Source organism: Centropristis striata, chromosome 6 (genome assembly GCF_030273125.1).
Source record: "Centropristis striata isolate RG_2023a ecotype Rhode Island chromosome 6, C.striata_1.0, whole genome shotgun sequence".
Taxonomy (NCBI): Eukaryota; Metazoa; Chordata; class Actinopteri; order Perciformes; family Serranidae; genus Centropristis; species Centropristis striata.
Window position 1 is genome coordinate 10828242 of NC_081522.1, and position 22969 is coordinate 10851210.

The 22969-nt window shown below is 38.2% G+C and overlaps 2 protein-coding genes across 2 annotated transcripts; one reads left to right on the top strand and one right to left on the bottom strand.

Annotated features, from left to right (window-relative positions):
* Positions 1-1003: 1003 nt before the first annotated feature.
* Positions 1004-9091, bottom strand: pnpla2 (patatin-like phospholipase domain containing 2). Its single transcript, XM_059336158.1, has 9 exons — positions 8562-9091; positions 6784-7016; positions 5785-5850; positions 4690-4899; positions 4531-4591; positions 3892-4116; positions 3399-3531; positions 3001-3123; positions 1004-2233 (listed from the first exon to the last, which is right to left on the bottom strand). The coding sequence occupies exons 1-9, from the start codon at positions 8746-8748 to the stop codon at positions 1945-1947; spliced, it is 1527 nt and encodes a 508-aa protein (XP_059192141.1). The 5' UTR covers positions 8749-9091; the 3' UTR covers positions 1004-1944.
* A 2330-nt stretch (positions 9092-11421) lies between these two features.
* On the top strand, positions 11422-22822 carry pidd1 (p53-induced death domain protein 1). Its single transcript, XM_059334672.1, has 15 exons — positions 11422-12465; positions 12607-13020; positions 13148-13300; positions 14184-14235; positions 14345-14546; positions 15392-15541; positions 15640-15813; positions 15891-16038; positions 16117-16252; positions 17021-17171; positions 18135-18258; positions 18421-18536; positions 19863-19970; positions 20257-20453; positions 21676-22822. The coding sequence occupies exons 1-15, from the start codon at positions 11820-11822 to the stop codon at positions 21908-21910; spliced, it is 3006 nt and encodes a 1001-aa protein (XP_059190655.1). The 5' UTR covers positions 11422-11819; the 3' UTR covers positions 21911-22822.
* Positions 22823-22969: the final 147 nt, after the last annotated feature.

A 22969-nucleotide genomic window follows, 5' to 3' on the forward strand; every position in this document is an offset into this window, starting at 1 on the left:
ACATTTGTTATAAAGTCAATAGATTTGTTTGTTTTAGAATCTAAAATTAATAACAACATAGATGACGCAAATACAAAACAGCTTCTTAAAACAGAAAAAAGTCCCACTATTCCATGTAATAGGCTGTACTAAACGATTTATTATGTTATAATATATCTCAAATACCATATTATATTATACTACTATACCGTATTATAGGCAACTTTATAATTGTAACATTTTATACTGTTTTATTCCTTTATGTTTCTAAAAATAAATTAACATCAATACTGACAAACACTAATTATCATTATACTGCTGGCTGTGATCACATAGTAACTTTAACCTTGACACCTTTGTCTCATTGCCTTTGTATGGTTTCTACTTTTACTTCTGTTCTTGTTTTAGTTTTACCACTTATCATTTATTTTTTACTTTCTTTATTTAACTACTTTTTCTTCCGTCCTTATGCTGCTGCAACAACCAAATTTTATTCCTGTGGATCAATAAATATTCATCTTATCTTATCTCCTACTATTTTATACATCTTTCTAATATCTATAAACAAAACCAAAATAGCTGTCAGTGTCATAGTATTGGCTAAAAATGTATCAGGAACTATTTCCACCTTGTTTTCAGCCTATTTCCAATTTTCAAATGTCACAGTTACCCATGTTACCCTTTAGTTACTGTCAAACTGTGTCCTGCAGTATATAAGAGCTGCAGGAATCCACAGTGGTTATTTGCCATTTTGCTGGGAGCATCTGGAAGCCTCCCAAGAACTCACTCAGGCCCTTGATTCATTGTTTGGTTACTGTTACGGATGTGTACTGTTCCCTGCTATGTGTGCACCTTTCACTATAAGTCACAGCTCTTTCTGGGTAATGTGACGATCACTGTTGTTCAACTGAGAATTCACAGAAATGAGAAAACACTCACTAGCTTCAGTTAATGGTAAACAGTACCAGTTGATTTAATGATCACATAAATATTATTCCCTGCAACATTGTAACAATATGAGAAATTTACCTGGAGATTCATTTATTTAGGTTCAAGGCACAATAGTTAGAACTTCTTGTGATACACAGTACAAGAAAAGTATTAGAACAGGTACGTTTTTATCTAAGAAACTTAGAAAGTGCAATTCAGATTAAAGTGATTCTGTTATTATATATATATATATTAATTACTGTGCTCATTCAAATGTAAAATCTGTAAAATAACTTCATAATCAAAGAAGCAGAAATTCAATTTAGATTCAGAATCTGAAAGAGTTGTAACTTATATGTAGTGTATCAAGATGATAAAAACATGATTCTATGATTGAGAAAAAAGAGCAGAGCAGTTTTCATATAAATAATTTTGGAGACATAGGAAATTGACAAACAAACAACAAACATAAAAACAATGTCTTTTTTCTCAGTACTGCATTGATACTTGCATCGATAAATGGAGTAACTTGCTGTAACAAACAGTTGGGTGCATCCACTGCTGGTCAGAAGTGACTCACAGCTCTTAACTGGATACAGGAGGAACACTGTGATTAACTACTGGTCGGACTACATTCCACTTAAACATAAACACTTGCTTATTTTAACAACGCTACTTCAAGTGTGCATTTTTGTTTCTAGCGTCCTGTAATTCAAGTTTGTACATGTTTGTGCAACATTTTAAATGCACTTTTGTAGTCTGACAGACACGTTGTGTCTATGGGTTTGCCTGATTGAAGTGTAGCTGAAGACTTATTTCAGTGTCATGCATTAGTCAAAAAATATTTTATACACTGAAGATGTAAATTATTACCATTTCCAAACACTGTACAAAGTGGCTGATTAGATTATAAATATCTTCCTGGCATCTTAAAAATATCTAAATGTCAGCATGTAAACAGATGATAATTTCTTTTTAAATTCCTTTAAAATTTTCTTGGATCTACAATGAATATATCTGAACTGTCAGAAGCTCTCAGAAGCTGCTGATGGTTTCTTCAGATTCAGCAGCAGGTGGAATATCAAGACAACCTCTGTCCCTTGCGATGCCTTCAGGTGAGAGGAGGGATGGAGGGCTCTTATCTGGTGACGCTGGTCCAGTTTTGAAGGAGCCTTGCATGTCCATGTTGATACACAGCAGCTGTCTCTTGTACTGGTCGAGACGCATGAAGACATCAAAGACTGAAGAACGTCTCCCGTTCACCCAGCTGGGAAACAAGGTGGTGGAGCTGATGTGGTGGTGCAGCTCCAGCTGCCAGGAAAACCTACAGTAAGAAGTGTTGAAGAGAAGCTGTAACGGCTTCATCTAGCAGCTATAATTCTTATTTTTAAAACAAAGTATCAAATGAGACAGTGTGAAAGGCGTTGCTTGTTGTGAGCGACTTACAGAGAATCATCACCAGAATTTGCTGGTCCCCCCGGTTTTATGTAGCTTTATATCAACATTGCTTGTCCGGTCATAACTTTTGTTAACTCTCACTACTCTGTTTTAACATCAGGTAGTTGTTTTCAGAGAAAAAAACTCCACTGTAAACTATCTAATCAGCACCAAACAGCTGACAGACAAAGTGAGCTACTAGCTCGTGATCACAGTGGAGCATTTAGCAGCTAAAGAGACTATATTTCCCTCAGGAGATGGTGGAGAAAACAAAACAAAAACAGAGCTTAAAGAATATACAGTATATATTCATAAGATGGTCATAAACACAACTCCAAACAAATGACAATGTTGCTCTGTGTCTGCCTGATGTGTAATAATCATCTGTTTGCAAACAAATTCAACTTGTTGAAGCAAGATAAAAGACTTGCTGTCCCTAAGTGGCCAAGAAAGATTTGCTGATTTACTGCAGGTTTAACTAGGTTGCAACCATGTTCCATGTTCACACACTGTAGTTAGTAGCTTGCAGCTAGATCATCATGGAGTGTATAGACTTGAAGTTTAATGTATCCTGGCCTAATTCCATGTTAAAAATTGCCCTAAAAACAGGTAAATGGCAGAAATGTCCATCTGTGTAACTGAACAGTCACCTACCTGGCAGAAACACGTTGGGAAAATCTGTTGGAGGCCTGGCGAAGAACATGCTGTAGGATTTTTAGTATCTGCTCTCGAATCCATCCCACATCTTCTTGCACATCTGGCAGCCACTCCAGAAGTCTACACACAAGATATGTCTCCGTTAGTCGACCGCACAGAGAGAATGTCCTTTTTTTAAATTTTCGAGCCATTTCTATGTATTTATGCAAAACAGTGTTTCTGCTACAGGACAATCAGTTTCAATAATCAATGAAAACATTTGAAAATTCTACTTAAAATATTAGAATTACTTTTGCCTTACACAGCTACAGCTGTAGCACTCAACTGTAGTACTGTTCTAAGTACTCATCAGATAAGGAGGGAATAAGACCAGATGTAATTAAGTCCTACAGCACCTGAGAGTCAAGGACATGGCAGACTCCAGAGGGATCGTGTAGGGGAGCATCATGGCCGAGGCCATCCTGACAAGAAGCAGGTTGCTCAGCGACCGCTTCAGGCTCCTCCTCTCCATGCAGGCCTCCAGTAGAGCTGCAGAGGGAGGCAGAGAGGGTCACAACTGTTTCCTTCAACTATTCACAGAATTAACTTGTACAGAACATGCATAATACCTTAAAAATATCATCAAAGTAAACTATAGTAAAATACAGGAAATCTCCACTGATAAACATAAATTGTGACCTAGTCCAAACAATTTTAACATAATTACCAAACTCTGTAATACAAACTCATTTGCAAGCATTAAGTCAAAAGACTATACTTTAGAACTTACTATTTTCTATTCTCCTAAATCTAAATTTAAATAACAATTAAAAACCCTTAGAATTATCAGAAGCCAAAACTATTACTTTTCTTGCACCTCATTCCATTTGTTCTTCTTTACCATCTTACCTTTGTGCAGAGTGGGTGGAAGGTGTTCAATTAAATGCTCCTCTACTGAGGAACTGCAATGAACCATCACTGCTCCCGCTTCCACACTTGGCTTTTCCTCCTGTTCATCACTTTTATTGACCTCCTCCTCCTCGTTCTCCTCCTCCTCCTCATTACAATCCTCATTTTCTTCACCATTAACCATTAGGGGCCTGTCTCTGAGAGGTTCATTAAAATTAAGCAATCCTGAAAAAAGAAGCAAAATGCCATAGTATTATTTTTTTTAATCATCCGTGATCAATGGTGAGGTCATTTCTTAATTAGATACATTTTTAAGTCATTTATAATAATCAACATATTAGTGAATGATGAGTTTGCCATGCCTTGTTGATTATGTGCTTACCAATTGCTTAAAACATAAATAAATAAACAAATGAGTAACTACAAGGAATAATGTCAATATAATCACAAGCAAAAGCAGTCTATTGATTTAGTGACATGTAGTCACATGATCAAATGTCCTCACAGCATATCAGAGTATGTTTTGATAAGAGGACAAACAAATCAATAAGGCTTGTTATGACTGACTACATTCTTTTAAAGCAGAGCTTAGCATTATTTGGAAAATGTTAGAATAAAAAGTAAAGCATTGTTTCTCACCATTCCTTTTTAAAAAGTGCAGAGCATCTTTATATCCCTGCTTACACATGGTCTTCATGACCTGCACTCAAAACAAACACATTCAAGAAATGCAATGAGTTCACTCAATTAATCTGTGCGTGTGTGTGGATCAAAAGGTTGTAATCAAGCATCAAGTACCATGGGGTCCGGGGGGAAAAGTGCCCTGGAGACTCTGTAGAGGTTGGTGAGAGTGAACTGGATGCTTGTGTTGGTGAATCGCAGCTCGTGTATGTTGGTGGAAGTGTCTCGTGGGCAGATGTCGCTCTCTCCGGAGAACGGGGACACGGAGATGGTGTTTTTCAGCTCATACTGAGGCAGGTTGTCTGAGATTCCTCCGTCGACATATCGCTGAACGACAAAAGATATGTATTAGCCTCAGAACAAATAGAAAAAGATCATAGACTACAGAATTGAATCCAAATGTTGACTATGAATCATAATTGGCCACAGAGTAATCATCACACAGGATATAAAAATAATAATGACATAACATCCTGTGTATTTGTTTTTTTTTTATTGAAGCTGAACTTTTACATCTAAACTGATATTGATTTTTCATTTTGTTGTGGCCCCAATCCACAGTCCTCCTGCCTGCTTCGACAAACTGGGGGCATGCTGACCACCATGACCACAAATAAGTACCCTATTTCACAAACATCTAAACTATCCCATTAAAGCCCGTGCCAACATGGTAACATCTGGCTCTGCCACTCTTCACATTTTGGCCCTGCACACACACAGGCACACATGAACTCTTAAAACCCATGACAAAGGCCACAGAGGGAGGGTGGGAGTGCTGGTATTGCACAATGATATTGCCCAGAAAACCTTTGCTCTAGAAACATGTTCAGCAAAAGAAAATAAATAAATACAAGTTCTGCTTTCCCTCTTTTTAGTTCTGAGATCTGTAACAAACACTCACTCTTGAGGAATTTTATAATCATTGTTTCCACACACGTGCCATTCAACAAACACATTCTTGAGGAAGGGAGGCCTCTGATGGGGGCAGTTACAGATGAAGAAAGTGCCAAATGTAACAACAACAACACAATGAGAGGAAATACAGTACATGCAGCAGGGTAGACTGGCCATTACACCTCTCCAACCTAATGTGCATTTGTTGATTAAAATCAATGAAAGTAATTAAGGTGATTGCTTTTCATTAGACTAAATACAGGATATTGACAACATAAGGACAGTGCACACATGCTGAATAATGCTGAATCTACTCACCACTCCTTGCAGTGTGGGAGGAATGAGGCCACAATAAACAGGGATGTAGGCACTGCAGACACATGCCTGGTTAACACAAGAGATAATATGAGAAACTTTGGTTTTATTTTGTTGGAATTGGAATTACAGGTGGGCGATTCCAGTATATTGTAGTTAAAGTGTAAAACTAATGTCTAATGACTAAATGCTTTAATTTGCCTTACCACATTTTGGTTTCATGTGCTAGTAGTTTTTTTGTGTTGTTATTTTAACAAGCTATTCAATGCTTTTATTATGTTACTTATGTTCTTTTATTCATGTCTTTATATTCATTTGATAATTCCTGTTTTATTTCATCTCTTTGCACAACACATTGGTCAGTGTTTGTTGTTTTTAAATGTGATCTACAAACAAATTCACTTGAGTTTTCCTGTATTTAAATTGTATTACAAAAAATGCATTACTGAAGCTTAATCACATAAACAGTCACTGTCTGTCTTAATCACATAAACAGTCACTGTCTATCATGGTCAGTGTTTGTTGTTTTTAAATGTGATCTACAAACAAATTCACTTGAGTTTTCCTGTATTTAAATTGTATTACAAAAATGCATTACTGAAGCTTAATCACATAAACAGTCACTGTCTATCATTAGGGCTAAAACTAACAATTATTTTATTTGTTCTTTCTTTAAAATGTCAGAAAATAGTGAGATGTTATAATTTTCAAGAGTTTTGGGTGTTTTTCTGTTGTCCAACCAACAGTCAAACACTCAAAGGTATATTCAGTTTACAATGATACCAGAGAATGTTTGTTTTTGACTTAATTGATTGGTCAACTCATCATTTCAGCTCTAAAACCAACAATCATATCCACATTATTAATGGTCATTCTCTGAAATGAAAGCACCCACGAGCCTCCCTGTCACATTATTAAGATAAATCATTTGTATTCTGACATGGTTTCATTGACATACATATACAAAATATTGAGAGTAATATACTCAGACTTGTTTCCCACCTGCACCACCTCCTCCTTGTTGTTGAAATGCGACACCAAGACGTTTTCTCCATCTGTCACTCGGGTGAGAGAGATTCCTAACCGTCCGTTGGCCACATGGTGGGAATCAGCTGGCAGAGTGCGCCGCAGCATGACACTCATAATCTTCACCAGGTTGAAGGAAGGATGCATGGGTCCGAGGAATCGCTTCCTCGCCTCTTTGGCTACATCGATGATGCCTGCTCCAGCCTCTCCTGTGAAGACATTGAGACATTGTTACTCGAAATGAATAAATGAAGATTAGATAAAACTTTTTGGATGAAAAGGTTCTTTTGCAGTCATACTTTGTCCACATTATAAAATTGGGACTTGCAGCTTTAATTAAGTAGATTTTTGATTACACATTGTACTCAAGTATATCTGGAAAACCAAGAATTTCAGATAGCCTAAAGTTATTCTGTTACAGAACAATCCCCTGTATAAGGCAATATTCAAACATGTTTCTATCTATCTATCTATCTATGTATCTATCTATGTATCTATCTATCTATCTATGTATCTATGTATCTATGTATCTATCTATCTATCTATCTATCTATCTATCTATCTATCTATCTATCTATCTATCTATCTCTTGACAAGCCCCACTGAACTGGAGAGGGCTTAGCTGGTATGGTATATTTATTTTAACATGGTTATGATCAGGATGCAACATGGGTCCTTTGGCAGTGATTTATGTAACTATTGGTGGTTGAAAGTAACTACGTTTTGGAAATATATTATTTTGCTCCACTGCTTTTATCTGACAGCCGCAGCAATTAGTTCACTCTGCAGATGAAAATATAAAACATGTGTTACATGTCTCAAGATAAAACTACTCAGAAGTATATACTGTAGTTTGAACAACCTCCACCTCGTCAAGCTACAACACTAAAATGTTGCTAATATGTAACTAAAACAAAAGTAATAATCCATTGCCACATTGGCTGCAGAATAGAATCTTACACCACTATGAAAGGCACAATTATGCATACAAAATCCTACCAGTACTTTGAGATTTGGTGGTAATGCTTCAGTTAAGGTGAGAAACTACAGGGAAAAACATATTTTTTCATGCACTAGTCAATTTTAAGATGGTGAGCTATGTTGCTTCCATAACATTTTTCTTCTGTCAGACTAATGGAAAGAAAACATCCCAAAACTATTTTTGATGTATTTTACTACACTACATGTATCACACCAAAGTTAGCATTAGATAATGCAGCAGTCTTTCCTGTCTCTTTCTTATCTTTATTCTGAAGTTTTTTCACAGAGGGATTTGTTTGTATATTATTTGTACCACAATTTATATAATATTTTATCCTAAAAACATGGCTTTTTATTGGCTGTCAACAGTATTTGATAAAAATAGATATAAAGACATATAAATTTCATTGCATAGACCTTGACTCTAACATTTCAACAAAATGAAACAAGATTAGCATGTATTCAATAAAATAAAGATATCATTCCAGAAAAGTTGCAATACAAAAACAATTGTCTAAATTTAAGTAATCAACTCGGAAAGTTTCATGGTGATATCCATTTTTTATGTTTGGCCCTATTCACCTATTGAGTCTTTCCTTAAGACTTTTACTGTGTGTTGTAAGTGTACCAGAAGTACTTAAAAAATAAGTTACTTGTAATTCAGCAGTTTACAGCACGAGTATTTTACACTTAATACTTGAGTTTACCACTCTAGTTGTCTTTTTTAACAACATGCTTTTCTCCTCTTGGAAATGTTAAGAGCAGATACCTACCAAGACATACTCCTGTGACCAGAGCAGTGGCAGTGAGAGCTCCAGCTGATGCTCCATAAATGTGCCTGGCGTTTTGCACCAGAAAAGGAGCCTGCTCCAGCAGACAGCTGGCAACACCGACGTGGTAGATACCGAGGAAACCGCAACCTGCAAACGAGATGTTCCACGGCGAGTCTAGAGGAAACATACCGGTGACCGTCCGCAGCTTGGAAGTAGTTCACACACAGATACTAACGGCTACAAAATCCCTGAAGGTCTGGAGTTAAAGCTGACCGGCGTTCATGTTTTGATAATGACGCCTCTTATCATGCTCTTTTCAGTATAGCGAACTTTGTCTGCTAGGCTAACTGTTTTTAGCTTTCTAGCTAACGGTAGAAGTAACTTTCTTCGTAACAGGTACAAGTCTGTAAATTCACATTATTTGACAATACAAATACTCCCTTATGCTTCAGCTAACCCCCGTTAGTAAATGTATGAATTAAAAACAGCCCTAACCTAGTTAAATAGCTGGTACATGGTGAGCCACGGGGAGTTGTTGTTATTTCACTCTCCATTGATGTGTATTGGGAAGAGGGCGTGGAGAAAACTAGCTTGTCCAATCATAATCAAGTCCACAAAGCAAAGTAACCAATCATAATTGAGGTAGTTGATACAATGACCAATCACAATCGACACCGCTGTAACTCCGTGAAGTCAATCAGCGGGCACTCCGTTCAATCTGACAGCTGTCAAACGCTGGCAGGACAATGCGTTTTGTTCATGTCCTTTCTAAATTTATCTGCCTGGTAGTGTTCATATTTTTTTTAATATGTTCATATTCACAAGGTTATATTGGGACTTTCTTTCAAAGTGATTGTTATCAGAAAGAAGAAGTATAGATTTCAGGCTATGCAATTTCGATGAGTTTAACTCATTGTTTACCGATCGATTAAAGCGAAACTGCGACAGTGCGCACTAATGGTTTTCTGTTGTTGTTTATTTCTGGTAGTGGTAACACTTTCTACTTTTTCAAGAAAGGACCTGGACATTTATTTATTTACACTTTTAGTGTAAATATGATCATGATCATATAGTACTTGTGCCTCATTTACATGTATTAATATTAATTCTTCTTATTATAACAACAACCATAGTAATAATGTGTAGGTTTTTTTTAAAGTTAAAAAAAAAAAAAAAACTAAAATTAGAGTTTCCAAAAAATAAAGGGTATCTTAGTTTGGAGAAACTTATTTGAAATGTCCTCCTTACAAAATAGTAAACAGTAGTAGGGTTTCCCAAGAAATAGTAATGCAATCACAAATCTCTTGCAATTGAAGTACATCCAACAATAACCATTAAATGTTTTTCTGGACCACTTCCTTGAATAAACTTTTCACAGAAGTAGGCTGTAAATAGTTCAGTTCTGCGGGCACTGATTCAGGTTCTGTTTAGGACATAATTCCTTAGTGAATATATTGTGAAACCACCATCAGCTAGGGATCACTGTCTTAAAACGAAGTACATTCCCACTCATTGAGTGCATTGATTACTGACAGTCGAAATTGGGGGCCAATTTCCACAGGGCTCCAAAAGTCTGCATTACTGTTACTATTAGTAACAACAAAAATCAATGATCTTAGCTTAAACTAAAAGCAACAAAAACGTAACTAGTTTTTAATTTTTAAATTAAGTTAAATGGAGATTTATTTTTTATATCATATATAAGCAGTTCAGAGTTCAAATACACATAGAAATGAATGCATACATAATGAAAAAAAACTACATACACACATGAAAACAAAAATAATGTACAAATAAAGTGTTGTACAAAACACCATGTCGTACAAAATGTTACGTTAAAGTTAACACATTGGTTCCAAATGAGGACAGCTGGACTGGGAGGAGAATTTTGTTATTGTACCCAAGTTGTCTATTTGAACCACTGTCTCTACTTGGCACAGTGTATCTGAATTGAACAAATGCAAATAAGTAAATGGTTTCCACAACAGAGATGAACTTTTGACACGTTCTTTTTGCCAATATGCAGTGCAGTTTGTACTGATGGGTCACAGATGGGTTCTAAAAAAAACTAGATATGTAACCCTTTAAAGGATTAAAGGAAGAATGATAATTCATACAAAATTATCAAACTCATGTGAGAACAATGTGTATATACAATATATATATATATATATATATATATATTGCTATTGATATTGATATGATGATATGCAAGACTAAAATAACAAAATAACCAAAATATTCCTAATTAAATCTTTAAATTAGGTATTTTCAATTTCAAGACAAATTGCAGAAATTATTTTACAAAAACTTTTAAATTAATTTTTTGTTATGTCTGCCTATGTCTGCCTATATCTTTTTTTTTTAAGACAGAGGATATTTTTGTGTAGGATGTAGACATTAAACTAATGAAAATACGCAAAGAAAGCATAACAAGCACAGTCACCAATGCTGTTCTTTATTGAAACTGTAAAAAATGTGATTCAATTTGATCTTTTCCATGTGCAAATAATGCTGGCATTAGCCCATAGACTGTATAAAAGCATTTGCCACAATACCAATATATATGAAACAGCGCCGCCCGCTGGCCGAGCAGGTACTGACAACGACTGCACACGTTGGCACAACTTGTCCCGCCCTGAGTTGAAACTTTGGCGGCGCCAGTATCAGAGCGCTTGGTTTTATACATAACAACAACCGGAGAGGCGGCCCTTCTTACTTATCGGTTTAGGTAAAGACCGTTAGACTCCACCCGTTTCCGTCGGCGCACGCTATACAACAAAACGAACGCCCAACAGTGACGCAAAGCTTTTTCTTTAAAAACATTGTTGGACACAAGGAAGTAAGAAAGCAGAAAGGGAGAGCGAGAGAAACAGGGAAGTTCAGAGACAGCTGTTACACATTTAATTTTTAAACAACACTACACTACTCAGTGTCAGTAAGTAGCATTGGAAACGGTATATAAGGATCACTGAAGTAGCCACTAAAGTCATCGGATATGTATTGTTTTTAGCTTATATTCACGTAAGTAGTAGCTAGCTAAAAGCTGCCATTCAGAAGACATGTAACGTTGTAGTAAAACAAAATAGTCCTCTTTGTTTTTCATGGCCGTCATTTAGCTCTAGCTGAAGTTAATGAAGGTTTATAGTGTAATGAGTGACGTTACAGACACACCATGCAGAAAGAAAACGGACCAGTACTTGACTAGAAAGAACCTGATGACTGGTAAGCTCTCTAGTGTTATAAACCGTCTCTTCAATGGAGAGAGGCAGCGAGGAGGAGGCAGCTGCTGATGAAGAGGATGGAGACCAGGCTGTTGGCTGGAGAGTGAAGCCAGGCAGGTCGGAGGATGAAGAAGTGTCACATGCATGTAACACATCCAGAGGTGGAGTACCAGACCCTTCTATGGACATTTTGGCCCTGAAGCTCTGCAGAGCACTTGTGTGCCAGAATCAGGAAAAATCAGACAGGGACACTGGACCAACAGTATCAAGTGGTGTGATGTCTGAGGACCAAGCAGAGCCAGAAAGGGATGCTCCGTCTTTGTCTCCGTCCAGCCTCATGGACACCTATGGTCTCTCTACATCAAGCCTCTCCTCCTCTTACTTCTCCACCCCTCACCATGCCAATTTTTCTTCATCCTTGTCGTCCTCTTCCTCTGTCTTGTCTCTGACTCCACCTTTGCCCCCCTCTGTGGATCTCTCAGCTGTGTTGACTGACACAAGGCTGACCCTGGATGTGTACCAGGGAGGAGCAGCTGCACTGCCTCTGCTTTGGGGGTCCATCCCAGGGCAGCTGAGGGGCCTCCAGTACCTGAGACTGGGCTCTGAGGATAAACCAGGCCTGGATGGTGCACTGGAAGTTTTGCCCCATCTGACAGAGCTGCGTTCACTGGCTGTTCGGGGTATTTTTCAGATTATTTCATGAATAAACTGCAGTAAATACTGTGTTAATGTATTATAATATGACGTTTTATTTATCTCTATTTTTCCTTTCTTTGCTCAAATCTTTCTGCATCTAACTGCATTTTTCTTTCTTAATCTAGGACACTGTTTTTATGACTTGCACAGTGACCCACTGCCTGGCCTCCTCACCACTTTGCCCACATCTCTGTCCTCCCTCTCTCTTCTGGTGCACCTGGATCTCTCCTTCAACCAGCTCTCCTGTCTGCCATCCTGCCTCCTCAGCTTGCCTGCGCTGTCCTCTTTGCTCCTCTGTCACAACCACATCTCAGCCTTGCCCCCTGATATAGGCCAGCTGTCCTCCCTCACCTACCTCTCCCTCCTGGGAAACGAGCTGGTCTCTCTTCCCCCGAGTCTGGGTCAGCTGAAAGCAATACAGACACTGGATATTTCACATAATCTCCTTCAGAAGCTACCTGATGAAATTGGTTCTCTGGAGGGGCTTGTTAAATTGGAATTATCCCACAACAAGCTGAAGCAGCTACCAGAGAGTATGGGTAAGTGTGTAAGGGTAGGTGGGTGTGTCAGTGCAACACAGTAACAAACTGGGGGTCTCATTTTATTTGATGCAAGTTAAATTCGCTGCATTAAAAAAAGGTTTAAATGTTTTTTTTTGTTGCCCAGGCTCCCTCCTGTCTCTCAGGGAGCTTGTCATCTACAGCAATGACCTCCGCCTGATCCCACATTGTCTGAACAAACTGCCTCTGCTGAAAATAGATGTGCGTGACAATCCTTTGGGACGACCTCCAACCCCTCCTCCTCTCCCTCCTACACCTGGTGAGGAGGAAAGAAAAGGGTTTCCATTTATTTATTCTTAAAGGGACAGTTCACCCCATCTTACCTGTAGTGCTTGTAGGAGCCAAAATGTATTTTTTCCTGTGTTGTTTATTTTGTTAGGCTGCACACATCTGTTTGGTGTATGTCACTTCCAGTTATGGGACAGGGGTGTGGTTTCACCCATTTACCTGGTCAGTTGTTGGCGGGAGGTAGAACAAAGAGGGTGAGTGTAGGCTTTGATATTTTTCTGTTGACCATCTCTGGACCGTCACTTTGAATACTCTTTTGAATCAACTTTTCTGTTAAATTTGTTTTATTTTTTGCTCATATAGCAAGTATAACTGCTTGTCGGTTAATTTTTTGTTAAAACCAGTTTAACGCATCAGAACTTCATGGATTCTTTGGAAGTATTATTTTGAAGGCGTCACAGTGTGGAGCCCACTTAGCCTCGTAGCGGCTTTTTTTAACGGATAGTAGTCGCTATAGTGCTATTTAGCAATCTAGATTACTTTGGTGAGTTGCTGACTGCTCAAGAAATCGACCGTATGTCTGCCTCTCTCGAATATAATGGGACTAAATGGCACTTCACTTGTCATGCTCAAAGTGCCAAAAAATTGATTTGAAAAAGTCAACAGCAATGTCTTTTGTCTTTCTGGTATAGTGGTGTGTAGTACAATTATATTCAAGAGAAGGCTTCTATTCTGCCAATATCTCAACAACACTCTCAGCTCACACCAAAACAATCTAGATTGTTAAATAGAAAATGTATTATTTATTTGGGGGCAAACTGTTCCTTTTAATCCTTTTGACTATTGTATTTTAACACTGTGTTTAAATTTGCTGTCAGGGTATTCACTGTGTTGCATCACTGTTCTCTTACCAGATCAAGCAGAAACAAAACTCCAAGAGTTGCACCTCGGATTAAATCAGCACAGGTACTCTCTTGCTCTCAGAATGGAAATATTACATATATTAATATATTTTCAGTTAAGGCGTTTGTGACTAGATTGAGATTGAATATGTCTCGCTCCTTTTGCTCCTTAGTTTCTGTGTGTCGTCTGCTGGATGTCATGTGTTTCTCCCAGGGGGGGCTGAGCTGCTGTTCCCCCCGGGCTGCCTGGCGAGAACCGCACGACTGAAGTGGGTTGAGAAAAGGCCAGAAAGGAAGTTGGTGTGTCTGCAGGAGCATGACATCTTGCTGAGTCGTCCACTCGAACTTCGTCCTCATGGAATTACGTTTCTAAAGGTATTGAGCTTAATTTGCCTGCTATGTACCACATCTGCTTTACAGTCACTTCATTGATTTTACACATAAAGATGAGTTTTCCTTTCATGTTTATACTACTCTGTAAAAAAACAGTATAATGTTGTCAGTGGCTCTGAAGGAGCTTTCACAAGTCTGAAAAAATAACCTTGATTGTTTGGGCAGATCTGTTACAGAAAGTTTGTACTACATACTTAAGGTGTGGGGTTTAAGAGACAGAAGCATTTACCAATTAGTGAGAATCATGAGTGATCAAAATCTGTGCTTCAGTCGTCCCTCAATTTCAAGTACAATGCTTAATTGGTTCGCAGGACTTCCCAGAGGAGCTGTGAGGCCGAGCTAGTGCTATCGTTTGCTCAGCTTGTTTCTCTGATAACTTCAGATCCAGAAGTTCAATGACTACAATTTTTCATACATTTAAAATATAAAAATTACCAATATCTAATGAGTGTATTGAGAAAAAAAAGTGTCTTAAAACTGAAAAAGGCAAGTTATGACAGCTTCTGGCAGACAACCACGTAGCTGACACAGGCGCAAAGGTGATATGACGCCAATGACTATTACCTTGATTAAAATTACGCCATTTCTCTGTTTTTAAAAATTGTTGGGAACATTTGGAATAGTGTAAGTACACAGAGGTACACAAGTACACATAGGTGTAATTGTTTCAAGACATTTTAATGCAGAAAATGTGCATACTATACTGTGAAGATTTAGATAATCATTTGTGTTTTGATCCTCATAAGTTTTTCTCGTTCTATCTTGTTACTGGGTTCTTACCTGCACTTACATGACATAAACGCACTTCAACTTAAAAATCCTTACAGCCTGTCGAGGTGTGCGTGCCATATCATCGGACAAAAAGAAGGGAGGTGGTGGTGCATAAGTTTGACGGACGGTCATGGAGCACTCTGGCCACTGTTCTGAGGAGAGGAAGCGAGAGCCATAGCAGCCACCCTGGTGGACGTCCAGCCAGAGTAAATTATAAAGCCTGTCGTAATAATGTTATTACAGGTGTGTTCAAGCTTTTTTTTTCGTAGAACAAATTATAATATGAGTGTTTGTGTCCCTGTAGCTGGCCTGCTGCTCAGTGAGCCAGTTCTCCTGGTTCATGGCAGTGGCCCGTCCAACAAAGGACAGTTGCTCTGTTACACAAGCTGGAGCCCTGCTGGTATCCAGCGCTGACCCTGGAGTCAAGCTCCACTTCCCTCCAGACTCCACCGTGCAGACCCGCACTGTAACCTTGCAGGTAGCTCTACATCACATGGAAGTCTGTATCAGTTTGTCATGGTTTGCAAGGTTTTCAGTCTTTCACTCTTTCTGTAGGTGTTGCAGGTGTCTGTGTCAGAGGTACAGGCACTGTGTGGAGATCCTCAGGCCAGAGTTAGCCCCCTCCTCTGCCTCTCACAGACTCCCAGCATGGATTTCCTGCAGCCTATCAAAGTTCAGGTCCCTCTGCCATCTGGAGTCACAGGTACAATATGCCTTCATTCTCACACATGCTTATAACAGAATGTATTAGCGTGTTTTAACATGTCTGGTGCTTCTGCAGGCCATACAGTTGATATGTCCTGTTTGCATCTGCTGCATGGAGACCCCACTGCCCAAACCTGGACTGACATTACATCGCAAGTGTCTCTCTACGTCACCCATCTGTATGCCATTTTCTACATCTCGCATTTCTCCTGGTAAGTTTTTAGAATATAGTCTCATAAAGTATGTTGGGGCTTGCAGGTCAAAAGTTAATAAACATTCAACTTTGACCTGTTGGTGGCGCTAGAGCTCTTGAGCTAGAGTTGCCTACACAGTATCACCACTTGAACCCAAGTAATGGGTGATCTGCTGTTAAATTATTACAATATTTGGGAATTATTACATTATCAGGACTTGCGAAATGAAGGCTAACCTGATAATGTAATAACCTCTCATTAATGTTATATTTTATTACATTATTGGTAAAAAGTGTATTGCATTATTGGGAAATGCACTTTATTACATTATCGGGAAGTTATTACATGATCAGGTTTTATTACATTTTCAATGGACTCAAGTGCAGATTTTTATTACATTATCGAGGTTATTACATTATCGGGAATTTGTTACATTATCAGGTTCTACAGCGCATAATAAATAAGTTACCTAAAAATAATAAAGAAAATTAATCACATCAAGATGAATAAGATCAATTAACTTAGTGCACTTCACAACCTACTGAAAACGATAAAACATATCTTTTTTTAAAAATGACAATAAATTTGACCAAAATAAATTTGATTAAAAATGTTGTTATTCAACAGCAGAAATATAATTGTTTTGTCTAGATTATCTTGTATTTATAATTGTTGGCAGTCAAAATCTCAATGGAAAGTAAAAATTGATAAATAGCCCAACCCTCATGTATGTTTAATTTATGTGATTTCATTGTATTAACACATCTTTGTGGGCATCCATCACAGGTACTGGCTGTGGTACACCACTCATCGCTGTGTGAGTGGAGTTGTCAGGAAGGTCTATCAAAGGCTAAAACAGTTCAAAGTCCAGTTCCTGGTCCTGCAGAGGAAAACTGATCCTTCACAAGTAATGCTGCAGTGTTTACCTGCTAACAAGGTTTGTAATTCTCCTCTCTATGATTTAACTCTGTTACTTTCATAGATATACTTACACCGAGAAAAGAGAGTATGAAAAAATTACGTTACTTATCCCTGAGGGGAAATTCAGTTAGTCTGGTAACTCTGTAGGAGCGAAGGATCTTTTGTATCTCTCCGTCCTGCAACGGAGAGAGAGGAGCCGTCCACTGATGTTTTTTTGGTCCATAAAGGTTTTGTGTAGCGGATGATCTGGGTATTTCAGGATGGCCTTGAACATCTTGACAGTGCATCTCTCCACAACCTCCTCCAGTGTGTCCAACCTGGCTCCAACCACAGAACCAGCCCTTTAGACCAGTCTGTCCAACCGCCCTGCATCTCTGTGTGATGCTGCCTCCCCAGCAGACTGCAGCACACTACCACCAGAGACTGATAAAACATCTGCAGAATCTTACTACAGATGTCCAGAGATCTGAGCTTCGTTAAGAAAAAGAGGTGGCTCTGCCCCTTTTTGTAGAGAGCGTCTGTGTTTAGCGACCAGTCCAACTTATTATCCAGCTAAACACCTAGATACTTATAACTTGGCACCACCTCCATGTCCACCCCACAGGTATTCACTGGCTGAAGAGGGGGCTTGAACCTGCAGAAATCTGTGATCATTTCCTTAGTCTTTGAGGTGTTCAGTAGGAGATAGTTCTTGTGACTCCAGTCACTGAAGGCTTTTATCAGATCCCTATATTCAGATTCCTGTCCATTCCTGATACACGCCACAGTAGCAGTGTCGTCCGAGTACTTCTGGATGTGGCAGGACTCAGAGTTGTATTTGAAGTCTGCTGTGTACAGTGTGAACAGGAATGGAGCCAAGTATATCAAGTATATCAACCCTCTTCTCTCAGCATTGCCACTGTGTGAGTCAAACTGATATATCATGGCATCAAAACATTTATACATAAAGTAAACAGTGATTGTGATGCTTCCTATCCAGGTGGATGGCAGAGTGCAGTCTTTGTCGGAGCAGTACGACGGACCCCAGCCATCAGACCTGTGTGACCTGCTGGAAGGAGAGCAGTTCTTCGCCGGCTTTGAGAAAGGCTTAGACATCAGCACAGGTCTGAAGTCCTCTTTGAGGCTCTATCTTAAATAAACAATTTTTTTCTCCTGCTTCCTTTCCTTCGAGGGTCTTATGATGTGCTGTTATGTAATGATTTTCCTGAAACAGCAATGTGTAAGAAATCTTCTCAAGATTGTATTTTCCTGTTTTTTGTCTCCAGAGAGCCCAGACTGTGTGGCGGGAAGACTGTGTTTTGTGTTTTACTCCAGCCTGAAGAATCTGAAGGAAGTGTTCATCTGTCCAGCTCAGGGTCAGGAGGGGGCAGTGAGGGGACAAGTAAGACCTGCATCATACTCAACAGACAAGAAAGTGCAGTGACTGTGCATTATGATTTCAGCTGGGTTTTCTGTTTGTACACATAGTGTTTATTTATCAGTCACTTTGACTATGTGGCAGTAAACATTGTACAAGAACTGCATACACTTATCTACATTATGTTATAACAAACAGTACATAACAGATTGTTAATATCACTCATAAATACAGTTATAACATTTACACTAACACCCCATTTAGACAGGATTGACATTTTCACCATTGGCAAATTGCAGAGATATGAACATTCATACAGTTTTATCTCATTCAAATCTTAACAAACAGACATGAAACACATATTGATGTCATTCAGAATTAGCTTTCACAAATTCCAGAAGTCAGCTTAAAAAGACCCTTCAGAACTTGCTTGAGAATCATTTAATTTAAAAAATTTCTAGAGTATCAAAGTAATACGGTGATACATCTGGAGTGAAATGCAAATGGAAGCTACTAATAGCAAATTCAGCCTACTTTTAATGGTGTCAATTTGAAAAAATAAAACATGAGTTTTAAAAAAAGAATATACTAATTGACAATTACCCATTTGATGAGCTTACAGGGTCTTGCTTTTTTCTGCTGTCATAGTAGTATTCAAATAGGCCGATTTCAGCATGTTTTTATCTATCAGTCGCATTTTTTTTGACTTACTTAAAAAAAAGTCAAATCAATCAGTGCTGGTTTAAAAAATCACAGCAGCTCTACCTGCAGAAAACACACAGAGATCCACTTTAAAACACAAACACGTTGCTCTGTATGGGATATAAATTACAGGAGGACGAGCGAGAAAGACACTGGGTGATTTAGCTGTAATCATTACTGTAATGTTAGAATCACCCAACGTCCCCTCAAGAAATAAATCCAGCCTGAATGGGACTTTAATACGATTCAAACCGATCCTAAATACTAAAACTATAAATATTACCTTTGTGATACTGTTTTATTGTATTGCATTTTGTGGTAAGGTGTTTCTAATATCTATGTTCATTCATATGTTAAAGAGTTTAAACCTTTCAAAATGATTCATTAAACTGAAAAAATACAACCTCAAATTGTATAAAAGAATTTAGTCAAAACACAAACATCTAAAGTATTGTTCTCTAATGAAGCCAATATAAGCGGGCATTTTATGTAAGTTTATAATTAATTAGTAGCATTTATTGTACTTGTCCACCACGGCTGTACGACTCAGTGCCAGTTAGAAATGCAGTTGTTATTTTGTCTCATTAATCATTCTGTAAGCATTGTTTGGACAACATATTAAAAATAGGTTTTGTACCTCTTTTACAGGTGTCTTTTTATAGAGGGGAGATTCCCAGCAACCTCCCAGAGGAAATAGCAAGAAAGAGGAAAGGACCCGACAGCCAGTGGCTGGCAACTTTACCACTGAGACTTCCTGTCAGTTGAAGTGACGGTTTTCCTTATTTTATATGATATCGCAGATGTTTTTAGTAGAATGTGTGAACCTGTTGTGCATTTGGATTGCATACTTATGATCTTAGAATATCAGTATATATAAATATATTTTTTTAAATGTACACTGTTCTTCCCATACACATTATCATTAAAGCAGATGCTTATTTCTTCCAGAAATAAAGAAACAAAATAGTGTTTGCTGCTACCTAGAATCTAAAGTTAAAAGCCAAAGGCAACACTGCATATATCATGTCTGTTTTTGTCATAGGCTCTAAACTCAGAAAATAATTTCATCATGGACGAGCACCAGTATCCTCCGCTGAACCTGGGTGACCCTGAGAGCGGCTACCTGACAGAGGCCAACCTGCTGTCCATCTCTCTTCAGATCGCACAGGACTGGCGTGTTATTGGCATCAATCTTGGCTTAAGCTACCAGGAGTTGGACCGCATCCAGTACAAGTACAGGTAGGAATGACAACCTGGGCCATGTCCAGCCGAAATTCCTTAGTTCCTATTTTCACATGGAGCACACAGTGCACGTAATGTCCTTATTGTAAAGCACTGAGCTGCAAGTTTATATATTTACCTATGTATAGTTCTGTGATATCGAGCTTGAAATTCAGTGCAGTTATGTGTTTATTTTCAGACCAAGACTCAAATTGTAACAGTTTAAATTCAAATTCACTATTTAGATTCTTTGGGAACCTGGATATCTTGACTAGGAATTAAAGTAAATGGATGTTGGAACAGCTCTTGTCAGTACAACATGATCATAAAGAGCTTAAAAGGTTGGGTATATGTTCCTATGAAAGCAGAGATCAATTATAATTGTAAAATGAAAATACATTTTTAGAATTCCAGTGTTATGTTTTACCTGTTTAACCTCGTTCGTTTTTTAGATGGAGTAAAATGTGTAAACCTGCAAGAGAAATTTAGATAAAATGTTCAGTTTAAAGCACCTCTAAACAAGTGAATGTCGTATGCAGTGCATGCACACACGTACGTTGGCACAGGCAAAGCCTCAAAGGGATGGAGTGAGATGTGACGTGACTGAAGGAAGCAGGCAGTGGGAGAGAAATGGTAGAGAATTTTGATTGTTTTAATCTGCACTGTCAGCCAGCACTAAGCCATCTGGGGCACTGCAGGAGATTACACACATACTGATGCTCATCTGTCCCTCCCCCCCGACTCCTCACGCTCAGAAAACCTTTCGTGACGCATCCAGGAGGTGGAAGTAAAAAAAAGGATTGCATGTTCTATTGATGGGTTTCTGTATAAGTTTTTTTTTTTAGTATTTTACTCACGTCATTTCTTGGTATGTGTGTTTGATGGATGCTGGCTAACAAATGTTTTCTTTTGGAAACAGGTGACACAAAACCTCGTAGTGTATATACATAGTTTTTTGTTACAGCTACATGGAGATACTAATATTACACATAAAAAGGCTGAGTTAGTACATTTCATAGAGTATGTTTTCCTGGAACACTATCTAGAAAACAAGTTTATGTAAGTGTGGTGGAATTGAAAGGTATAATATTGCTCATAGCTGGTAAAAATATTGGTTATGTGATAACTAATATTTTAAATCACAATATACAGTGTAATTACATTATTTATTTTTCAGTCCTTTGGTAGGTGACTGTAGTCAGTGTTTGATGTTTTGTGTATGTTCTTCTCTCCTCACCAGGGACAACTTGGGAGGCTTGGTGCTGGACATGCTGTTCCACTGGGCCCGGGGACAGAAGAACGCAGGACCAGGAGCGGCGTCAAGACTGGTGGCCGCTATGATCGAGAGCGACAGGAAAGACCTAGCAGAAGAGATCGAGGACATTGTCAGTATAGGAAGGAGAAAGTACTCTGAGTCACTGAAGAGGGTGGGCCTGGAAGGAGAGGGCTCCTCCCTCGGTGAAACGCAGCAGTAGATGAACCCACACTGGGTGCAGATGGCTGACTTACACTTGAGTAACCTGTTTGTTTATAATGTGCCCCTACCATCTCATCCAGCTGTCTAAACAAATGTCCTGGAGGGCAAAAAAAAATCTATATTAACATAATCATGACAGCCAGCTAACAGCTGGTGGCATCTTTAGAGGACCTTCAGAAGAGAGGGGAGATGCATAAACTGCACATAGATGATTGCTAAAGAAAAAAACTGTCTTGGTATGGCAGACTATTTCCACCAGGAAAATAAAACATTAATTAAAAGTTATATATTATAAAAATAAAAATACTCATGGTAAGTACAAATAGTGAAATAAACCCATAAATAGCTTAAATACTGCAGGGCTACAATGTCCACTAATTTGTTACACCACTGCTCCTAATTAGACTAAATACTTTTTTGGAGCCCTGCAGTGCAATTATTTGTTTATTTCATATTTAAAAGTCACTTTTATTTATTTTTTAACCAAATATTAAATATTTTTGCTTGGTATCTCAAAAATGTGATTATTTAATCAGGATTTTGTCTTAGTAAATTTTTTTTTTTTTACTCAGGAAGTCAGATCTTTGACTATGCTGTATTATTTTGACTTACCACCAGTATTTAAAAAAAAAAAAAAAAGTCATTTTTTTTCCACAATTCTTGGCACAAAGACTACCATTACCTGTTCAGGACAGAGTTAAAAGGCAAAGCTAACACTGAAACAACACTGAAAATGCAAGAGGAGGCTGTTTTTATGGTTGATTGAATTTCTTCCTTGTGTGCCTTTGGTCACCTAGAAACCGGCTTAGCTGCAGCACATATCAGTGACATATCAGGACCGTAGACTTTTTAAAATGTAGGAATTTCCACTATTTTCATCTCTAGTAAAAACTGTTATGTAAAAAAAAAAGTGCAAGCTGTGTTTTTTAAACTTGATGCTGAGAGTTGTGTAGTGAGTCATTGATGTATCAGACACTTTTGTAGCTGCATGCTGCACATCACCCCCAATATTTCAGCTGTAGCCATTTTTCTATTTTAGTGTTCAAGGTCATAGGGT